Below are 20,747 nucleotides of genomic sequence, written 5' to 3' on the forward strand. Positions count from 1 at the left end.
CCACACATGTTTGGAGTAGCTATTTATTTATTAGCCATGGAATGCAGAAGGAAAACACAGAAGGATGAAGGGCATGTCCTCCACCCCGAAGCTGCCATGTTCATTGGAGAAAGGAGATACTCATACTCAGTTGGGACAATTAGAACAGAGTGTAGGAAGGGGTGTGTGTGTGTGTGTGTGTGTGTGAGAGAGAGAGAGAGAGAGAGAGAGAGAGAGAGAGAGAGAGAGAGAGAGAGAGAGAGAGAGAGAGAGAGAGAGAACACCAAGCATAATGAGGCAAAGGTAGAGATAGAGATGAACTGGAACTTGAAGGATGCCACACTCAGAGGGGAAGGGGATGAGTCTTATGCAGCAGGTCATACTCAGAAATATGAATGTGTAGTGAATGAATAAGAGACGTGAAGACAGAAACGTTCATTCAACCCAGCCATTTCCATTTCCTCTTTGGCGTTTACTGAAAGGTAATGAAAGCGCACATCCACACGAAGACCCGGGCATGAGTGTGCACAAAAGCTTTATTCACAATAGCCAAAACCTGGAAACAACCCAAGAGCCCATTGAATAGGAAATGGATTAACCAATTGTCGGTGACTCAGCATGATGGAATATCACTTAATAACAACAAAAAACAAAATACTTATTCTTTCAAAAATATGGGCAATGCCTGTAGAGTTTTCCTGTCCCACCAGCCCACTTCCAGATAACCACACTGAGTCTTAGTATTAATTATAAACGCTCTGCCAATAGCTCATTCTTTTTACTAGCTAACTCTTATATTTAAATTAACCCATATTTCTTATCTGTTTTACCACATGGCTTAATACCTTTTCTCAGTATGGCAACGGCCATCTTGCTTCTCCCTGTCTACTGCTGACTCCTGACTCTGCCCTTCTTTCTCCCCCATCATTCCCAGTCCGGTTCTCTCACCTAACCTTACCCTGTTCGGCTGCAACAAGTCAGCTTCTTTAATAAACCAATCGGAGTAATACATATTCACAGTGTACAGAAGGATTCTGCAGCAGGACAACTCTTAGAAGTATTGAAGTAGCAGATGAGTTCATCTATATTTAAGACACTCTAGGAAAGGACCCATTACAGGGATAGAAAACTGACCGTTGTCAGGACCTGGGCCTGGAATGGGTCTGGGAGAAAAGGGCTGGCTCCCTGATCATGGTGGTTACACAACTCTGTTCGTCTGTAAGAATGTGCCGAACTTTGCACTTGGACAGTCTGAATTTAACTGAGTATAGTGGTTCATGCCTGTAATCCCAAGTCCTGGGAAAGTCAAGAGTTGAAGCCTAGCTTGGGCTACAAAGCAAAACCGACTAAGTGAAACCTGGGGCTGGAGAGATTGCTCGCTGGTTAAGAGCACTTACTGCTCTCACAGAGGGCCCCTGCTCAGTTCCTGGCAACCACATGGTGGCTCACAGCTGTAATTCCAGTGTCCACGGGGATGTGACAGCAAGGCTGGGGCCAGGGCTGGGTCTTCATGGAGTTCCCACACACAGAGGCACCTAGATTCCACATTTACAGCAGGACTTGGACAGAGTACACAGTATGTGGACTAGAGGGGCCTGGTACTGTGGCTACAGGTACTGGACAGGGAGACCCTTACAGGCAACATCATTAGGGCAACCGGTGGCCGTGCCTGGGCCAGAGGGGACACTACAGGCATGGTGTCATGCAACCTTGTAGCTGGAAGTTTCTGTCCTGCCTGGTCCTGCAGCCATTCAGTCCCAAGAAACACACAGAGGCTTATTTTAATTATAAACTGTGTGGCCTATTGCTTGGGCTTATTATTAACTACCTCTTACAATTTAACCCTTAATTCTTATCTATGTTTAGCCACGTGGCTTGGTACTTTCTCTCAGTAAGTCATTCTCATCTTGCTTCCTCTGCTTCTTGCTGGTGACTGTCTGTCCTTTCCTCTTCCCAGAATTCTCCTAGTCTGGATTCCCCACCTATACTTCCTGACTGACTACTGGCCAATCTGCATTTTATTAAACCAATACGAGTGACAAATCTTTACAGGGTACGAGAGCATTGTCTCACAGCAAAACCTTATGCCAGGCTGTGGCTGAGGAATAGGATACTGCTTGCTTGGGAAGTCTGTGTCTTGGGCTCTTGCTTTAGAGGTCTTCTCGTATATTCCCACTCGGCACATTAGCCCGTTAACCTAGATTTTATTTTCCCTTTCAGTTTGGTTTATAGTGAACTCCATAAAAACATTTAATTACCGAGGTCTTTATTAAGTTTACTGCCTACAAATGTGTGCCTTGCCACATAAAAAGGCCTTCGTTTGTTTTATTGTCAAAACAGAATTCCTTGCTGTGGTTGTTAGCTGCTGCCGAGAGGATTTCCCACAGCCTTCAGAGGCCCCAGTGACCATTATAATGTGGCTGGTAACAGTGTTACTGATGGGTTGATATGTAAATTGCCCATCATTCATCCACACTTTTAAAAATGAAAACCCATGGCAGAGATTCGTCTAAGAAACACAGATTGGAGAGGGTGGTTTATGATTTCTGTGTTACCCACAGTTCAGCTTGAGCTGTTAACATTTCTGCCGTTCTTGCTTCCTGCACCGACCCTCACCCTCACTGGGTCCTCTCTGGTGGGGAAGGCTTTTTAAAGGACACACCACCATTACATGAGTCTGAGATAATGCTAACAGTATGTCTCCATCATCAGCTAACACCTCACTATATTCAGCTTTTCCCTGGGAGTCCCTAGAATGTCATTTTACAGTTGGCTTGACTGAGTTAGAATGTCAGTAAGGACCAAGTACCGCATTTAGCTAGTGTGCATCTCTGATTTGTGGGTAGGGTTCTTTGGGGGTTTGGTTTTTGTTTTTTTCTCTGTCTCCCCTCTTTGTTTGTTTTCACTGCAATGTGTATGGAAAAAAAAAAACCAACAGTAATACTGTGGTATTTGTCCAGCAGGATTTTCCTGAATTCTAGGATTGGTCGGTTGTTTTCCTACAATGTTATGTAATGTGGTTCTTTCTCCCTACATTACCTACACACTTGCAGTGAGAATTTCAACACTTGTTTTGCTATTCTTGCAGGGATACTTCATCCCTTGTACTAGTATGTGCTGCCAAGAGCATATATGTATGATAGTGATAATATTGGTTAATGGGTTGCCTGTCCACAACAGAGGTCTTTTATCCATTTTTTCTGGGTTTGTAACTATTAAGTCAGCCAGCTCCAAAGGCCTGCGACGTATCTTTGGATTCCATTTTCCCAGAATTGGTCCTCTTAGGTAGTAAGCAATTTTGCCTGACAGTGAGTTCTTTGCTTGAGTTCTGGAAGCTGATCGCCTACTGGTGTTGTCAACCTAAGACATAGGGTGATTGGCTATTCATTGGGAACAAAACTCTTTTAACTTTTCAAAGCAAGTTTTTGAGAATTGGTTAAATTGGTATTCCTATGAGTTGATCCTACCTCACTGGGTTTATATGTGTTTAGAAAAGGCTATTAAAGACTAATTAGGACCTGTGAGCTGTTAAGCATTGGCTTCCTTGTTTGTAAACTGGAGAGCTCCCTTCTCTTGGCTGTTGGGATTAACTCCATGGTGGGTTAACAGAGGCCTTAGTTGAGCTTCCTCCTTGCTTTGTCTGTAAGTAGCTCCGTTATGGAGTTAGGGAAGAAGCGGTAGTCTCATCTGGCAGAAGATTTGGGACTCCTGAGACATCTGGATAGGAATCATTTGGGTTGTGTGACTAAGCCTGCTTTTACCTACGCCTCTTACTGTCTGTTACATGGAGACCAAGTCATAGGATCATATGAGGACTGAAAGGCAAGTAAGCCCGCCACGGAGATGTGTGATGATAAAGCAGCTGATGCTAAGTAGCTGGTAGGGTTTTTTGTTTGTTTGTTTACGTTAATGAGAAGGAAGATCATATGGGAAGTCGCTTGCAAGCAGAAGACGGCCGTGCCCTTTAAACTTGCCATGCACATGCGCCAGTGTGTGTGTGCGCATATGCATTTGTGTGTGTATATGTGTGTGTGTGTGTGTGTGCATGTGTCTGGTGCATGTATATGTGTGTGTGTGTGTGTTGAATACTCGGAGCTTAAGCCTAGCCCGTGCTTTCTCTTAGAAGGGCGAGCAAGATGTCTCAGTGGGCAAAGACGTTTACCACCGAGCCTGATGACCTGAGTTCAGTCCCTGGAACCCAGATGGTAGGAGTACAGAGAAATTCCTAAGAGTCGTTCTCTGGTCTGCACACACACATGCTATAGAATGTATGCGTGCACATACACACAGGCTTGCTTTTTAAATTTCAAATAAAAAATAGTGTCTGGGAAATGTGAGGCCCTAGCTTCCAAATGCCCAGAGAAATGCAGGCTTCTGCCCCTTCTCCTGCTGAAGCTTAGATCAGAATTTCTATCCTCACTTAGATAAATTATCCAGGTTCTCTTTGTCGTTTCAAGGCAGTTCCAAATATTTGACAAATCTGAGCACTTTTATAATACAGATTCAAATACTATACTATAGCTAGATTTTTTAAAATTGGGTTAAATTTTTTGCTGGTGAGATTTCCACTCCCAAAAGTGTTGATAAAATAGTGTCTTCAGCATACTTTCCAGACTGCATTAGGAAGAGATTAACACACTTTGTTCAGTTCCAGACAAGTTAGATTAGAACTCTGTTTTTTTTTTAATGGCCTTGGAGCTGAGGTAACTCCACCCCTAAGTGTTACCTCTTAAAGCATCGTTTGTTCTGGATCTCTTCCAGTTACTACGAAACCAGAGATTTCCAGCCTCCTACCATCATGCAGTGGAAACCGTGGTGAACATGCTGATGCCACACATCACACAGAAGTTTCGAGATAACCCGGAGGCGTCTAAGAATGCCAATCATAGCCTCGCTGTGTTCATCAAGGTGGGCACCTCCTAAGGGAAAGGGCACCAGGGTGGGCATCTCCAGAGGGGAGGACACCAAGGTGGGCACCTCCAGAGGGAGAGGCACCAAAGGTGGGGACATACAGAGGGAAGGGCACCAAGGTGGGCACCTCCAGACAAGTAGGGGGTGTGTGTTTATATCAAAGCATAAACTTAGGAACAGTGAATGTTTGGAGAATCCAGAAGCCAAGGCTCTACAAGTCGTGGGTCTCAGCTAATGGCTCTTGGCTTATTGACCCGCAGAGATGCTTCACCTTCATGGACAGGGGCTTCGTCTTCAAGCAGATCAACAACTACATCAGCTGCTTTGCTCCTGGAGACCCGAAGGTAGCGTGGCCCTCACGCACTGTTCCCTGAGTCTGGCTGACCCGTTCACATGTGGGACCCTGCCTGTTCCTCTCCGTTCTCATCTTTGTTCCCCTAGAGGCACATTTCACCCCTCTTGGAAATGCTGGCCCTTATTTGTGTCCATAAATGTATTAGGGGTCAAGTAGCCCTGAACAAGGCAGGCTCTCCTGATGGTGTTTGTTCTTCATCACCTAGCATGATCTAACAGCCCAAAGCCTGTGCGGTGTGGATCGCAGATCATCTAAGACCAAAGCCTTAACCATGCGGCCTTTCTGACAGAATTGGCTTTGTTACCCTCCAGCTTACTGGTTTTTTAAAAAATTGTATTGAATCTGTGTAATTGTAAGCTACTTGAAATCCCCTTTTATACATGAGAAGCGTAAATTATAAATGCCTTAAAGTGTGCTGAAGGCATTATTTAATGAAGTGTGTTATTGGTTTTCACACAAATCCCTGCAACCATGCTAACAGCTATAGAGAAACAAGCCTCTGGTCCCCATGGGCCACGGAGCCAGCATTAAATGCTTGTGTACTTTGCTTCTAATTCTTATTAGAATCCAGTATTACAGTATCCAGCGAGGTTTTCATGTCTAAGCATTTCTTCCTGCAGACTCTCTTTGAGTACAAGTTTGAGTTTCTCCGCGTCGTGTGCAACCATGAACACTATATTCCTTTGAACTTGCCGATGCCGTTTGGAAAAGGCAGGATCCAGAGATACCAAGGTAAGGTATCTCTACATGGTTCACTGTCTCACAAAGAGAGCTGTGTCGTTTGTTAGAAGAAAAGTGTTGATTCAACTGTTATCCCATAATTTGACTTTATTAATGGATGAGTGTTTTGGTGTGTATGTTTGTGTGTGTGTACAAAGTTTCCATTTGCACCATCCCTGATAAAGTCTTATGTAGGAACTGGCTTTTCAGCAAACCTAGAGACAGCCATACAGATGAGAGCAGGTCAGAAGCTTGTTTATCAGGCGTGGACATCATGACTTGTTTATCATCTTAAAGTTCTTCTACTTAACAGAGCTCTGTCTTATTTACTGCATTTGTTTTTCCCTCTTATAAATTAGCCTTTCTTTCATCAGCTGTGGAGTCAAATGACACTCCTGTAGGTAGGTGTGGGGTGGATGCTTGCCCTTGCATTTTCTCCAGTTAAAATAAAAAGAATGCAAGTGATCGATCGCTCAGCCGCTTCGTACGTTTCGTTCAAACCGTTCGGGCATCTCTGCACATCTGGTCAGGTCTTCGATTTCTGACGAAGGGGTGAATTTGTTTTCCATGGAGCTAAGACACTGCTGTCACACCCCGAGATTCCCTGCTCTGTGGGTGTGTCTGGATTCTCTGGCATGCTGTCTTAAGAAGCAGAACAAGCAAAGCCCTGCTTCACCCCCAAATCACAGCCCACCACTCACACAGCCCTTGTCCGTGGAGGCGTCAGGAACGTCACACACGGGGCTTTCTCATGAGCTTTTTGTGTCTGCATGCTGAGTCCTCGTGCACTGCTCTGGACCCTCTGAGTCTGAAGGGACTGAGCACTGTGCACCCACTTGTCACGCACCAGACTCTGAGCCAGGCATAGAGATCTAGGGGAGCCCAGCCTTAGAGTACAGTCTGCAGAAACTGTATTTGGTGAGCAGTTGAATATGGTCGTTCTTGAGAGACAGATAGCCTTCCTTCCTGCTGCTGTGCTCGGTAGGGGCTTCCGTCGGTGTGTTGGGGAGACTCACAAGGAGCCATCAGAAAGGCTTTGAAAGTCAAGGAGGGTCTGCAGGACTTTCTTGAATGATCCCCCTCTGTGCTTCCTGCAGTTTGGGGATGAGTGTGACTGCTTTTAGTGGCCCCTTTCAGTAAGGTTCCTGTCGGTCCCTTCCTCTTCCAGATGAGCCCTCAGCCTTACCATGTGGCTTTCTCCATGAGTTACTGGGGTGGTTTTTGGTGCTTTGTGCAGTTTCAGTTTAATTTAAGAGGGACACTTTAGAGAAGATGGCAGAAATAGTGTCTTTGTCTAATGAAAGCGGAGTAGGTAGGTCAGGTGCTGCTGTGTCATTTAACATATATTGGTTTATTGGGGTATGGATGCCAGGGAATGGATTTACTCAGGAAGTAGATGACATTTAAAAACATACGTATTAATTCTTTAATAATGTGGGTTTGCTTAAAACATCCATCTTCTGCCGTTCTGTTCGAACGACAGCTTCATTTTTAGAAAACTGTCTCAAACATATTTTTAATAGGATTGCTGTTGTATATTCTAAAATTTGGTACTAAAACCAGTTCCACACTCAGAACTCAGTTTTGTGTTTTAATTTGGTTTTCCTGTTGGAATATGAGGTGTTAAGAGTAGGGGAGCCTTGCGCAATCACCCGCAATCGTCCGTCTTGCTGCATGAGGTCGTCTCGTCAGTCACCTGTAGCCACACAACAGCGGACGAGTGGAGTCGGTGACATCCTCAGGCATCCCTAGACCCTCCTGAACCTAAGTGCCGTTGGCCTCTTTTTTCCAGATCTCCAGCTCGACTACTCCTTAACGGATGAATTCTGCAGAAACCACTTCCTGGTGGGATTGTTGCTCAGGGAGGTGGGCACTGCCCTCCAGGAGTTCCGGGAGGTCCGCGTCATTGCCGTCAGCATGCTCAAGAACCTGCTGATAAAGCATTCCTTTGATGACAGATACGCTTCAAGGGTGAGTGCTTCCCAGAGGAGGGACATGTGCCTGGATAAATGTCCTTTATTTCCAGTGCTTCCCAGAGGAGGGACATGTGTGTGGGTAAATGTCCTTTATTTCCAGTGGTCTAAGTTCCCTTAAGCAATTAGATAAATCCTGTTGATGGCTTTTTGCTTACAGGAAAAGTCCAAATCAAAACCGCAGTCAGTGTAACTCGGTCTGCATCTGTCGCTCAGAGCCAGGGAACACACTCACCGTGTCTCTCCTTTTTTCAGAGTCACCAGGCAAGGATAGCCACTCTCTACCTGCCTCTGTTCGGGCTGCTCATCGAAAACGTGCAGCGGATCAACGTGAGGGACGTGTCGCCCTTCCCTGTGAACCCAGGCAATGTGCGTAAGCAGAGCTGGGGCCGATGCCTCTCCTTGAGCTCGGGGCTGCTGTACCAGAGTGCTGCAGACTCTGAGCAGTGGAACAGGAGGTTGCAGGGAGAGGTGGTTCCTCACTTCTGGCCTGGCTGACAGCGGCTGCTGACTTTCTTTCCCCTTTGCCTCTGTCCCAACGTGGTGTTCTGTCTTTGTGAGCCCACCCCCTTTCCTTTTCTTATAACGACTCTAGAGGCTGAATTGAGGGCCCACCCAGGATGCCATCTCTGTGTATGTGTGTGTGTTGCCCACACATATGTGTGGTGTACATTGCCCACACATATGTATACGATGTACATGCTGTGCCTGTGGAAGCCCAAACAGGGCATCAGCTCCCCTGGAACCAGAGTGACAGGCAGTTGTGATCTGTCACGTGCTGCTGGGAACCCAACCTGGGTCCTCTAGAAGAGCAGCCAGTGCTCTTAATCCCCGAGGTGTCCAACCAGTCCTGGAGAATTACATTCTGACTAAGATAGAATCAGTCGATATTCAACCCTGGCTCTATGAATGGCCCAATCCCATCTGCTCAACTAAATGAGCATGGTGGCGCATGTCTGCTGTCCCAGCACTCAGGACATAACAGGAGGACCGCAAGTTTAAGGCTATCCTGGGCTGCATGTCTCAAAACAGGAAATGGGGTCAAAGAAAAAAAAGACGGCGTGGGATGCAGCGCTAACCTTTGTTCCTTATTGCTCAGTTAGGCCTCAGGTCTGACCCCACCCTGTGCCCATTCTGTAAAGCCACCTCTTGGAGCCCCTCTTTGTCTCTGTTAGGCTTTACGCCAGTGATGACAGAAAGAGGAACATGGGGCACGCAGGCAAGCAGCCATACACATAAAATAAAGATTCTTTGAATCGTCCTAGAATTTGACAAGAACATCCAGTTTCTTGTCATAACTCAACTGCAAATAAGGATTTTCCCTTTTTTTTTTTTTTTTTTTTGGTTTTTCGAGACAGGGTTTCTCTGTAGCTTTGGAGCCTGTCCTGGAACTAGTTCTTGTAGACCAGGCTGGTCTCGAACTCACAGAGATCTGCCTGCCTCTGCCTCCCGAGTGCTGGGATTAAAGGCGTGCGCCACCGCCGCCCGGCAGGATTTTCCCTTATTAACTTGTAATGAAAAGCAAGTGTTCCCAGTGTGTGTGCATGTGTGTACATGCACAGATGCATGTGGAATGCACACAGATGCATGCATGTGCGTGTGTGTGTGTGTACATGTGCACAGATATGTGTGTATGTGCACACCTATAGAGGACAGAGGTCATCATCTTCCTTAGTTACTCTCCACAGTTTGGGGGGGAACAATACGGTCTCTCACTGAACCTGCCCCCTTACTTACTGATCTCCTGACTATCTGGAGAGTTTGTGAAATCCGCTCCCCTCCCCCAGCCTGGGTCATAAACACACTCCACCACGCCAACTCTTGTTTGTTAGGGATCTGAACTCAGGTGCTTGTGCTTGGTTGGGAAGCACTTTGCCCAAAGCCGTCTCCTTAGTCTGTTTCTTATCATTAAAATTTATCAAAACCTCATAAACCAAAATATAGTCTTCCTTCTCCAAGGGCTCTTTTCCTGGCTCAGTGGCTTTCTGCTAATGACTTTAGCAGACATCACTGGAACCTTTGCCCTGATAATCTTGACCATGTGCCGGCTCCATTGTTAATCTGGCTACTTTGTCGTTATAGCACACCCTTGGGGAGTTTTGGTTGGTTGGTTGGTTGGTTGGTATTTGTTTGTTTTTTTTTTTGATGTGAATGGGTGTTTTGCCTTCATCTACATGTGTGTTGTGCCCACGGAAGCCAAAGGGAGGGTGTTGGAGCCTCTGGAACTAGAGTTAGGCTGTGTGCCACCACGTGGGTGATGGGAACCAAACCAGGACCTCCAGAAAAGCGACCAGTGCTCTTAACCTGAGCCATCTCTCTGTTGTCCTGTACACTCTTCACCCTCCGATAATTTTATCCTAAGAGCATCCAGGCTGGTAGCACTCACTTTTCTGTTTCCATAGTGTAAACTTCTTCCTCCCCAGCCTCTCTCACTGATCTGACATTCTCCTGGTTTACCGTCCACATGTGTGTCCTCCGATTCCAATTGCTTCTCTGAGCAGAATAATTCAGGATAGCATGTGATCTCCCCACCCCGATCTAATCCTGGGGAAAACAAACAGGTCTTGCTTTGGGTCTCACCAAAGTAAAATCCACCTTCTTTCTTGATATCTTTAAAATTAGTACAGTTTCTCCCCTGACAATGAGCTCCCATCCGAGCATCCAGAGACTGTAGCTGATGCGTGTTACATACAAGGACAGCAGAACCTATTGCTGCAGTCAGGAGTAGAAGGGAAGAAAGGTCTCAGTGAGTCCAGAAAGGCAGGAAGTGGGAGTGTGGCCAGGGTGAGATGGAAGAGCTGTCTGGGCCAGAGAAGAGATAGGTGGAGCCAGGAGCCGGCTTTCTCTGCCGCCTCACCATAGTATCCCTGGCCTCCTCTGTGTTTTCCTTCCCTGATCCCCCTGCCACCTCCTCTCTTGTATGCCGTGTGCATCAACCCACCCACTCGAAATGCTGAGCGCGTCCAGCTGTTGTGTGTCTTGCCTGCACGCTTGAAGATCAGCCCCCGAAGCTCGTTCAGCCATCTCTAATACTTCTCTTCCCTTTGGCAGATTGTGAAGGATGAGCCCCTTGCTGTGCCAGCCGGGAATCCACTCATGACGCCACAGAAGGGAAATACCCTTGACCACAGCCTGCACAAAGACCTCTTGGGCGCCATCTCCGGCATTGGTAATGTCCCTTGCTCTTACGGTCTCGTCCTTTGTCACTCAAACTGTCTTTATTCTCACAAGTCATTAATGATAAATCAGGACTCAGGGGAATCAGGTGTTTCCCCACCTGAGTCTCTCAGGCACTGTAATCGGGATTCTTGTGGATTGGATCCTAACCGGGCTCACACCGACATCTCTGCTGTCTTGTCTTTTGTTCAAAGCTTCCTCTGTTGATTGGCTTTTACATCTGATTGGATTATCTATCCTTTTAGAAGCAGGCTGTCTGCAGCTATGGGGGTGAGAGGAAGATTCAGCAGTAATGCTGGCAGGCTAGGTAAAGTGTGACAGTCTTGTTCATAATGCCGAAGGAGGTAGTTTGTGGCTGGGATTTGATCCTAAAAATCGGGTTTTCAGAAATTGTCTGTCCTGTACCTTTTTCCTCCTCCATATGAAAAACAGCCTCATGGGGAGGAAAACAGATGGCATAAATCAAGACTCCTCCAGTAGAGAAGTCTGTCTGTGAGAAAATGCACCTATTTATAGTCTGACTAATTAAGCTGCAACTTTATTCAGATACTGATGATGTGAGTGGTGATGTACATTTGCATGCATGCACAGATCAAATCAAAGGATTTTAATAGGGGGTCCACAGCCTGGTTCTTCCTCTGGGTCCCCCTCTGCTAACCCACACCTGCATAAGTGAAGCATCCTGATGTGGTTAGTGGTTACGCCACCCGCTAACGCTACAAATTCACGGGGCGAGAAATGACGGGCCTCTCACCCACTGAACTCACAGGACTGGATCATGCCTCCTGAATCAGGACTCTCACCTTCTCTCATGTTAATACATCATTACGGAGAAGACGATGCAATGGGAGTAGACTGTGACATCGGAAAGCCCATGCCGGTATCTAAGTCTATCCTACGCTACCAATCCCAGTCCCGGAGCTCATTTGTTTTTATGGATAATCTTTGTGATTATATCCCCCTTTCTATATATAACTATGTACAGATTATTATATATAATATATTGTTATTATTATATATAAAGATTTATGGATTAAAAGCTGATATGTATTAAATGCAGAGGGACATCCATGATAAATGTCCCACAAACATCGACTGTTGGGGACATTTCGTGTTCCTACCCTGCTCTGTACAGACGCTAAGCCATGGGTGTGAGCAGGGACGTGACCTTTGGAAGGTTTGCCGGAGCCAGTCCCAGCAGTAGCTTAGCTCGAGCAGGAGTGGCATTACCTCTGGGATCCACCGTGACTTGGTTACCCCTTCAGGTCTTTTAGCTGCCGTGGCCTCTGTGGCCTTATCGCTGAGCTTATTATCAGGGATGCAAAGCTAAAGCAGTGTGCTGGGTGGTTGCCATGGAGAATGCGTGCCTCCGTTGTCCGTGCTGGCTCAGCTGTACTGTGGTCTCCGTCCTTTATAATGCACTCTCAGGGCCAAGGAGATGAGTCTACACCTAGCACTGGGTCCGGAAGTCTTAATTCCCTGTCTCTGGCCAGTACTTGACAGGACCAAAGGAATCCTTGCAGACTTAGTGGCAGTCAAGGACCACAAGGAATCCTTGCAGACTTAGTGGCAGTGATCAAGCCACAGTGAAGGGATATTTGGCCGTCTGATTCTCTCTTCGGAATTCATGGTGCTCAATTCAGAATTCAGTGCTAGGGTTTGAGATTCTTTGAGAAGGTAGCAAGGAACCACGGGTCTCCTCAGCATGGCTGGCATGTGGGTCTCCTCAGCATGGCCTGCATGCGGGTCTCCTCAGCATGGCCTGCATGCGGGTCTCCTCAGCATGGCCTGCATGCAGCAATGGACCTGAACTGCTGTGTGTGCAGGGTGCAGTTATGGTAGGGGCTTGTGACAGATCTGGTCTCTTTCGTTCATCGCGTTTCCAAACCCAAATCTGCTTTTCCCGAGGTGACCACAGCATCTGTTTTACACTGGCTTTCTCTCTGCTTCTGTCTGGCAGCACTGACCCTTGATCTTTGTAGGAACATCTTCCGGGGAAACCCCATCTGGGAACTGGGTTTACCTCTAGGTTTGGCCCTTGTTCTGGATGCTGTAGCAGCTGCTACCCAGGAGGGAGCCTCCAGACGGCTTTAGAGCTGGGGCAAGTGTGAAGAAGTCACATTACCAAGCATCCTGAGAACAAGTCCCTCAAATGTCTTCAGAGCATGAAGTGAGAACTCGTAGAACCGATTGCTAGAGAACAGTCGCCCTGGGTTCCTTCCGCTGTAGAGGACAACCTCGTGGGTTCACAGACCCCCTTCCTCCTGCTCTGTACGAATGGAACAGAGGGGAACCGAACTTTATTTTAGCCAGGCTGTTTAAGATCTTTTAAAAACTCATTCCCTGTGGGCTGGAGAGATAGCTCAGGGGTTAGAAGCACGGGTTGCTCTTGCAGGGGACCCGGGTTCTGTTCCCAGCACCCACAGCTGTCTGTAACTTCATTTCCAAAGGATCTAAAGCCCTCTCTAGCCTCTGTGGGCAAGTATACATGCATGCAGGCAAAGCAGCCATATGCATAAAATGAAAATAATTTTTGAAGTCATTCGCTGTGAAAGTGACATTGCTGTATTAATTTCTGAAATAAATAGGCAGTATTTAAAATAGTTTTTAAAAAATACTAGGAAATTAAAAAAAATAAAGTAATTCCCTAGGTGAGGCCACAAACACACAGACACCTGCATGCATGCACATGCATACACCTGCATACACACACATGTTCACACGTGCATACATGCACATGTACACACACATGTGAGGACAGAATAAGCAGGTCGATTTTGAATCGCTGCATCCGTTTGCCTTCAATCAGGCCTGGAATTTGGAGTCGGGTTTGAAAACCCCAGAGTGGTGGGTGTAGTGTCCACTTCTTGACCCCTTCCACCCGAGTTCCGCATCCCACCTCCACTGTGAGCTTCGATTATTTAGAGAGAATGAGCATTACCATGTGGTCATGGCATGCGTTTCTTTTCTCTCCCTATAGAAAGGTGTTACAATTTCTTCATAAGGTTTTCACCCATTCTTGGGGTGGTCTGTGGTGCTGGAGCCACGCAGCCTTGCGTGTACTTTACAGTAACGCTAGGAAGGGGGGAAGAAAACTCTTTTTTTTTTTTACATGTGCATCACATAACACATCTGTGATAATCAAGATTGTCCCTAGGCTACCTGAGAGGGGGTGAACTTGGGCCATTAGCAATAACGTTTAAAAATGTGACAGCTAGTGACTTAGAAAAACCGAGCTTGGCTTATTCATCGGGCTGTCCATCCGTCTGCCCCATCCATCCATCTTCCTTCCTTCCACCCACCCACCCATCCACCCACCCACCCACCCATCCCCCCACCCATCCATCCACCCACCCACCCATCCACCCACCCACCCACCCACCCACCCACCCATCCACCCACCCACCCATCCACCCATCCACCCACCCACCCACCCATCCACCCACCCACCCATCCATCCATCCACCCACCCACCCATCCACCCACCCACCCATCCACCACCCACCCATCCACCCACCCACCCACCCACCCACCCACCCATCCACCCACCCCCCACCACCCACCCACCCACCCACCCATCCACCCACCCACCCATCCACCCACCCACCCACCCATCCATCCACCCATCCATCCATCCACCCACCCACCCATCCACCCACCCCCCCCCCCCCCCATCCACCCCACCCCCCCATCCACCCACCCACCCACCCCCCCCCCCACCCACCCACCCATCCCCCACCCCACCCATCCATCCACCCCCCCACCCACCCATCCACCCCCCCCACCCATCCACCCACCCACCCATCCACCCATCCATCCATCCATCCATCCATCCATCCATCCATCCACCCACCCATCCATCCATCCGGTGTAGGAGTGTCTCAGCCTGCATGCGCCCCCCTCCTCCTACTGAAATATGCAGCATCTGCTGTGGTTTGCAGTAGTGTATTCTGGGCTTGGGTCTTCAGCCTTGTGCCCCCACAGCGGCCAAGCACAGTGCCAAGCATCTCCTCTGAAACCACCTGCAAAACCTGGACTTTCCACTGAAGGCCTGTTGGATCACAAGATGCCAAGTCCGAAGGGTCATATTGGTGTATAATTTATTTCCTCTTATCTAACAGGAAGCTAATACCTTATGAACACCTCCATAGGTCTCAGGTAGAGACGGGTTTCTACCATCAAATACTCTTGTTTCAGACATGTAAAAATTTCATTTCCAAGTGAGCTTTCCTTCCTTCCTCTGTTTATAACAGACGTTGCCAAATATTTTCAGTTTACAAATTAAGGGTGGACCTAACTGTCATCATTTTTCATGGTATCTTCAAGTCAAAACTAATAACATTGTTTATCAGAATTTATTCTCTGTTTACAGATCTGTTTATCCAGACCTTAAAAACAAACAGTGCTTCCATCCCGGCACCTTAGAAGGCCTTTCGAGGACAATGTGCACGAATTTAAGGAAAAGGAAACCTTTCATTTCATTTTTAGTGACTTCAGGCTGTTTTTAGTGGGTTGTTTATACCGTATGGATACTTAATTGGATCAAATTGTTCACTTCCTGTTTCACATTGTTGACCAAAACTTGCTTTTGCCATAGCAAAATACCAAACAGCATCTGCAGGAAGAGTGACGTCAGTAGAGGAGGCATAGCGTGGTCCTCTGTTGAAATGCAGTGTCTGGCCAGTGTCATTGTGGGTCCTTAATGTCCCCTTGCACTTCCTGAGACTTCCCTGAGGCAGCTCAGCATACAGGTTGCACACTGTAGGTTTATGACATAGTTTACTTTTTGATTAAAATGTTTTGGTTGGATTTATTCTTTTTTTCTTTTGGAATCCCATTCTGAAATTATGTATGCTACTGTAGTCTGAGCAAACCAAAGTAGCTCCCAGTAAGTGAATTTGCAGTGAAAGACTGTTTTGATCTCAGTCTCTATTTCCCCCGGTTTTCAAAGGTGATGTCATTGACAGACCGGAGAGCTAGCTCCATGGGTCTTGCAGAGGACCTAGGTTCTGTTCCCAGCACCCACATGTCTGCTCACAACCATCTGTAACTCCAATCCCAGGACTTCTGGCTCCACAGGCACTTGACACTCATGGTGGACATGCATCTATGCAGACAAACACACACATAAAATTAAAATAATTTTTTTAAAAAAAGTTAAAATAATGGACTACAACTCTCAAGTCATGCCCTTGTAGAAGAATACTAGCCACGGAAACCGTTCCTCTTGAAATCGAGTACTGCTCTTTATTTTGTGCCGTCTAACCGAAGCTGGGTCTCTCTTTCATGTCCCCTCAGCGTCTCCATACACAGCCTCAACCCCCAACATCAACAGTGTGAGGAACGCCGACTCAAGAGGCTCTCTCATCAGCACAGACTCCGGGAACAGCCTTCCGGAAAGGAACCCTGAAAAGAGCAATTCCCTGGATAAGGTGATCTCTCTCCCTGACGCGGTGTTGCTTCTGTAACGGGTGTGGCCAGGGTAACCCGCCTTGCATCCTGCTGTTTATCCCATGCGACCTTTGGGGTGGTTTTTGCACACCTTGCTCAGCACTCAATAGACAACGAGCTTTGGCTAAGGCCGTGGCTCAGACCTTGAATTCATTATGTCGTGGTTGTTACCGTTTTAGTGTGCTGCTGGTAACCAGAAAACAGAGCGCTCTGCATGTCAGGCAAGTGCCCTGCTGCGGAGCTCTTGATCCCTGGAGTCCCCTGAACTGTGGTTCCTGTTTCCAGAGTCTCACACCCATCCAGGCAGTGTTTACAATGGAGCAGGCAGGAGCAAACGATTCTGGCATAATGTCTAGGTTAATCTTACCATTCTGGTTACACTGTACCCGTTCCTAACACACACTTCCTTCATTCTACCAAACCTTCCTGTGTACATTACTCAGCCACAGCCTCCCTAGAATCTTGTAGGAAAAGATAAAGGTTAGATATTAACTGGGAACCTGGTAGGTTGGTATTCTTGGGGCTCTGTGTCTCTAAGAAAGTTTTCTGCCAATAAACAGGCATTTAGGGATATGCTTCTCATTTCCATAACATCCTTCCTCAGCCTCAGCACCAGGTCACCTCTGTGACCTCGTCACCCATTCTGTGAACGGCGTTGCCACGGTTGTCTTTTAGGCTCACGTGTGTTGAGACGTGAACGTGTCAGTCTGGGTCTGTCATGATGTGTTGAACTTTTCCCTTGGTCCCGACATGCCTTCGTGTGTAGAGGGACAAGCTGCTCCGGAGGCATTCCACTTGTGTCGTGCCCAGTGCGGGAGAGGAGGAGAGCTGCCAGTCGGCCAGGAAACACCGGGTCACCATGGACTTTTCCCTCCTAACAGTTCCACCTGTGCCAGAGGAAACTTGGCATGCTGCGCCCGTCTTCTCCCTGCAAGAAGTACCGAGTTCCCTTGTCGGCTCCTGCTGAGCTCAGGGCGCTTTTACCACTCGTGACAGCTGCATTTCTTCCTTAAATGAAAATGATTACACATCGCATTAGTTGAATCTGATATATATATATGAGATATATATAAATTAACCACCAACACTTTTTTCTATGATTCTTTTCATTTGGCACTTGGCAAAAAAAGAAAATGTTCTTGATTTAAATTGGAAACACAGCCTGAAGGGTTGTTTTTAGTCTTCTGCGTCTTTCACCAGGATCTAAGAGTCTTACTGAGCTGTTTCGTTGTGAACCCGATCCTGCTGCTTCCTAGTGGTAAAACTGCTCCTCCTCAGCCCCAAGCTTTCTGATGTTGCTGTATCAGTCAGCTGACTGAGGAGAGGCCTCGCCATTTAGCGTGGTTGGTAGTCCTGTGCTCTGTGTCCCTGTGTGTCCTTTTGTGTATCTGTCACATGTTTCTCCGTCCACTCCCACAGCACACCCATGCTGTGCCCTGAATGACAGGCCTCAGTTGCCAGCTTCAGGGCTGGTTTGTAGCCACTGCTCAGGCTCACCACACTGACCTGAGATGAGGGCTGTGTGGTGCCTTGGAGTCCTCCCTCCCGGAATGGATCCTCATGTACATGCGTTTGGTTTTTTTTGCATGAGCTTTTACTTGGAATTTCAAGAGGTTTTCTCCCCTTGGCATAATGAAAACTGTTTCTCAGGTGTGAAAGAAAGGTTTGTGCCTTCCTGCTTGTCCCTTAGTCAGAGCCAGAGGCGGCAGCCGTGTGTGTTACACCTGCGTGAGAGGTTTCTTTGTGAACTCTGCCTGCGGGTTACCAGGTCTCTGCAGTCTGTAGTGTCTTTTTCTCTGAAGGGAGATGTGTGCACATTGCAGAGTAGCAAGCTCACCTGCATTCCCTTTCAGCACCAGCCGAGCAGCACGCTGGGAAATCCTGTGGTTCGCTGTGACAAACTGGACCAGTCCGAGATCAAGAGCCTGCTCATGTGTTTCCTCTATGTGCTGAAGAGCATGTCAGACGGTGGGTAGAGCCAAAGCGTGTCTGACCATGGGTAGAGACAATGTCTGACCGTGGGTAGAGCCAGACTGTGTCTGGGTGGGTAGAACCAGAGCGTGTCTGACCATGGGTAGAGCCAAACCACCGCCTTGTCGTTGGTGTCTCAGTAAATCAGTTCAGGTGACTTTAGTTGAAAACGTCAAATATTTAAGAGAATCCCATCTTTGTTTCTTTTTTTTAAATTTGTATTATTTTGCTGAATGCTGTAGAAATAGAAGCCTTGAAGTGGAAAAAAAAATCGGTTACTTTTACTCTAGAAAACAAATTCTAAAATGGAACTTTTTAAAAATATAGTGTTTCATATAGCCCAGGCTGGACCTTTGTGGCCAAAAGTGACTTTGAACTTCTGACCCTCCTGCCATCACCTCCAGAGCCCTGGGATGGGGCACAGGCTACCCTACCTGGTTTCCAGGGTCATAGAAATAGTCTCCCTATTTTCTTAAATGGGTAGCACTAAAAAGCTTTCAGTCAGCCCTAGAAATCTGTCTAGTCTTGATTTGTGTGTGTGGTAGAGGAAAGGGAGAAAACCACCCCAGAAGATGGTTTGCCAGACCACAGAGGCGGTCGTACCACACTGCAGCTCGCACACCATTTCTTTTCCACTTTAACGAGTCCGTGTGCTCCGTGCTTTCTCAAGCACCCTCCTTGAGTAGCCTGAATCCAGAGCCAGGACTAGCAGGACATTGCTGGCCACCGGCTGTTCTGCCTGGTGTCTGCTAGTGGTAGCCACAAATGCCCGCTGTTGGTCACATGAGTCAGACCTGGCCTAGAACATGGCCACCTGTGGTCTACGTTCAGCCATGGTTCTCTAGGGAGGAAAATGGGAGCTACATTTTGATACATTCAAATAAAATGGGAGATACATTTTGATACATTCAAGTAAAATGGGAGATACATTTTGATACATTCAGGTAAAATGGGAGATACATTTTGATACATTCAGATATACGCCTCCAATAGCACACCTATGAGACCTTGTCGTCCCTGTGGGATCAGACTGAGGACTGGGTGACGTGCCAGTGAAATTGGGACAGCACCTAGCACAGCCTGGCACAGCTGCATGCCACATAGCCCGTGTCTCCCTTCCTGTCCCTGCCACTGGTGAGTGTAGAATACAGAACTACAGCCATTGGTCTCCGTGCTCATCTCAACCTCCAAGGACTGAGCCGTTTTCCTGGAGGGAACTCTCTTTACCTGCTTTTCAGCGTCGTGTAAAAGAGAGCTGAACGTCCACGTATCAAATGTGCCCCGTCGAGAGGGTCCACACAGAGATTCAAATGTTTGGCAGGGATTATCCTGTATCCATTTAAAGAATTCCTCCTGTAGGTGTAGCTGGTCACACATGTGAAGACCCATATGACAGGATGGTCAGCAAAGCATGCTTATAATAGAATGAAAAACCAGCCGTGCCGTAATGTCCATCAATAGAAACTGGTTAGTCCCCTTACGGTCGTCCATAGAGGATTCTCTGCAGCTTGGAAACATCTGGGTAGAGCCGATCTGTATTGTTCCTTTAAAAGGCAGGGACTGGAGAGTTCAGTTTCTAGCACCTACACTGGACAGCTCACACGGCCTGTAACCCCAACTCCAGGGATGAGATGCCCTCCGGCCTCTGAAGGCACCTGCCCTCCTGTGCACACACCCAACACAGACACACGTAATGCACATAATAAAAAAAAATCTAAAATAACTTTAAAAGCAAAACAGCAGATGTTTTTATTGTCAGTAAATCCTACGAAGGGCTCTGTAGACAGAAATAGAGAGGCCAACTTTGGATTATTGTGGCCTCTTATATTCTTCCAGTTTTCTAGTTTGTTAAGAGCACATTATGGACAAGTTAAGTGGATGGGCTCATACTATAATACAGCACTAGGTAATGCATTATTGAAGTTCAGAAGTTTGAGTGTTCTTGGAACTGAGTGAGCCTGCGGTGTGTGTTATCCAGGAGGGCCCACTAGTGAGGTTTGCCCTTTGGTCCAATAGGCAGTGATGGAGACCCACACTCTGCAGTCTATCTGCAATGTCCTAAGTGATCATCCGTGATACATATGCTGTATATTGTGACTCTGACCAATAAATGCTTGTTTCAGATGCGCTGTTTACGTACTGGAACAAGGCTTCAACTGCCGAGCTGATGGATTTCTTTACAATATCTGAGTGAGTGTCTTTGTCCTTAC

The 20,747-nt window shown here is 47.2% G+C and overlaps 1 protein-coding gene across 14 annotated transcripts in view; it reads left to right on the forward strand.

Moving 5' to 3' along the window:
• Dock9 (dedicator of cytokinesis 9) overlaps positions 1-20,747 on the forward strand; it is a 248,407-nt gene that overhangs the window by 177,135 nt on the left and 50,525 nt on the right. For 13 of the 14 annotated variants that reach the window (XM_038309779.1, XM_038309780.1, XM_038309776.1 and 10 more), the window contains exons 28-36: positions 4,741-4,887; positions 5,151-5,234; positions 5,866-5,977; positions 7,758-7,936; positions 8,194-8,307; positions 10,990-11,107; positions 16,414-16,547; positions 18,420-18,534; positions 20,661-20,727. In XM_038309779.1, the coding sequence (XP_038165707.1) occupies positions 4,741-4,887; positions 5,151-5,234; positions 5,866-5,977; positions 7,758-7,936; positions 8,194-8,307; positions 10,990-11,107; positions 16,414-16,547; positions 18,420-18,534; positions 20,661-20,727 (1,070 nt within the window). The remainder of the gene's footprint in view (positions 1-4,740; positions 4,888-5,150; positions 5,235-5,865; positions 5,978-7,757; positions 7,937-8,193; positions 8,308-10,989; positions 11,108-16,413; positions 16,548-18,419; positions 18,535-20,660; positions 20,728-20,747) is intronic. The other variant, XM_038309771.1, reaches the window with a different exon arrangement.

This window comes from Arvicola amphibius, chromosome 13, assembly GCF_903992535.2.
Source record: "Arvicola amphibius chromosome 13, mArvAmp1.2, whole genome shotgun sequence".
NCBI lineage: Eukaryota > Metazoa > Chordata > Mammalia > Rodentia > Cricetidae > Arvicola > Arvicola amphibius.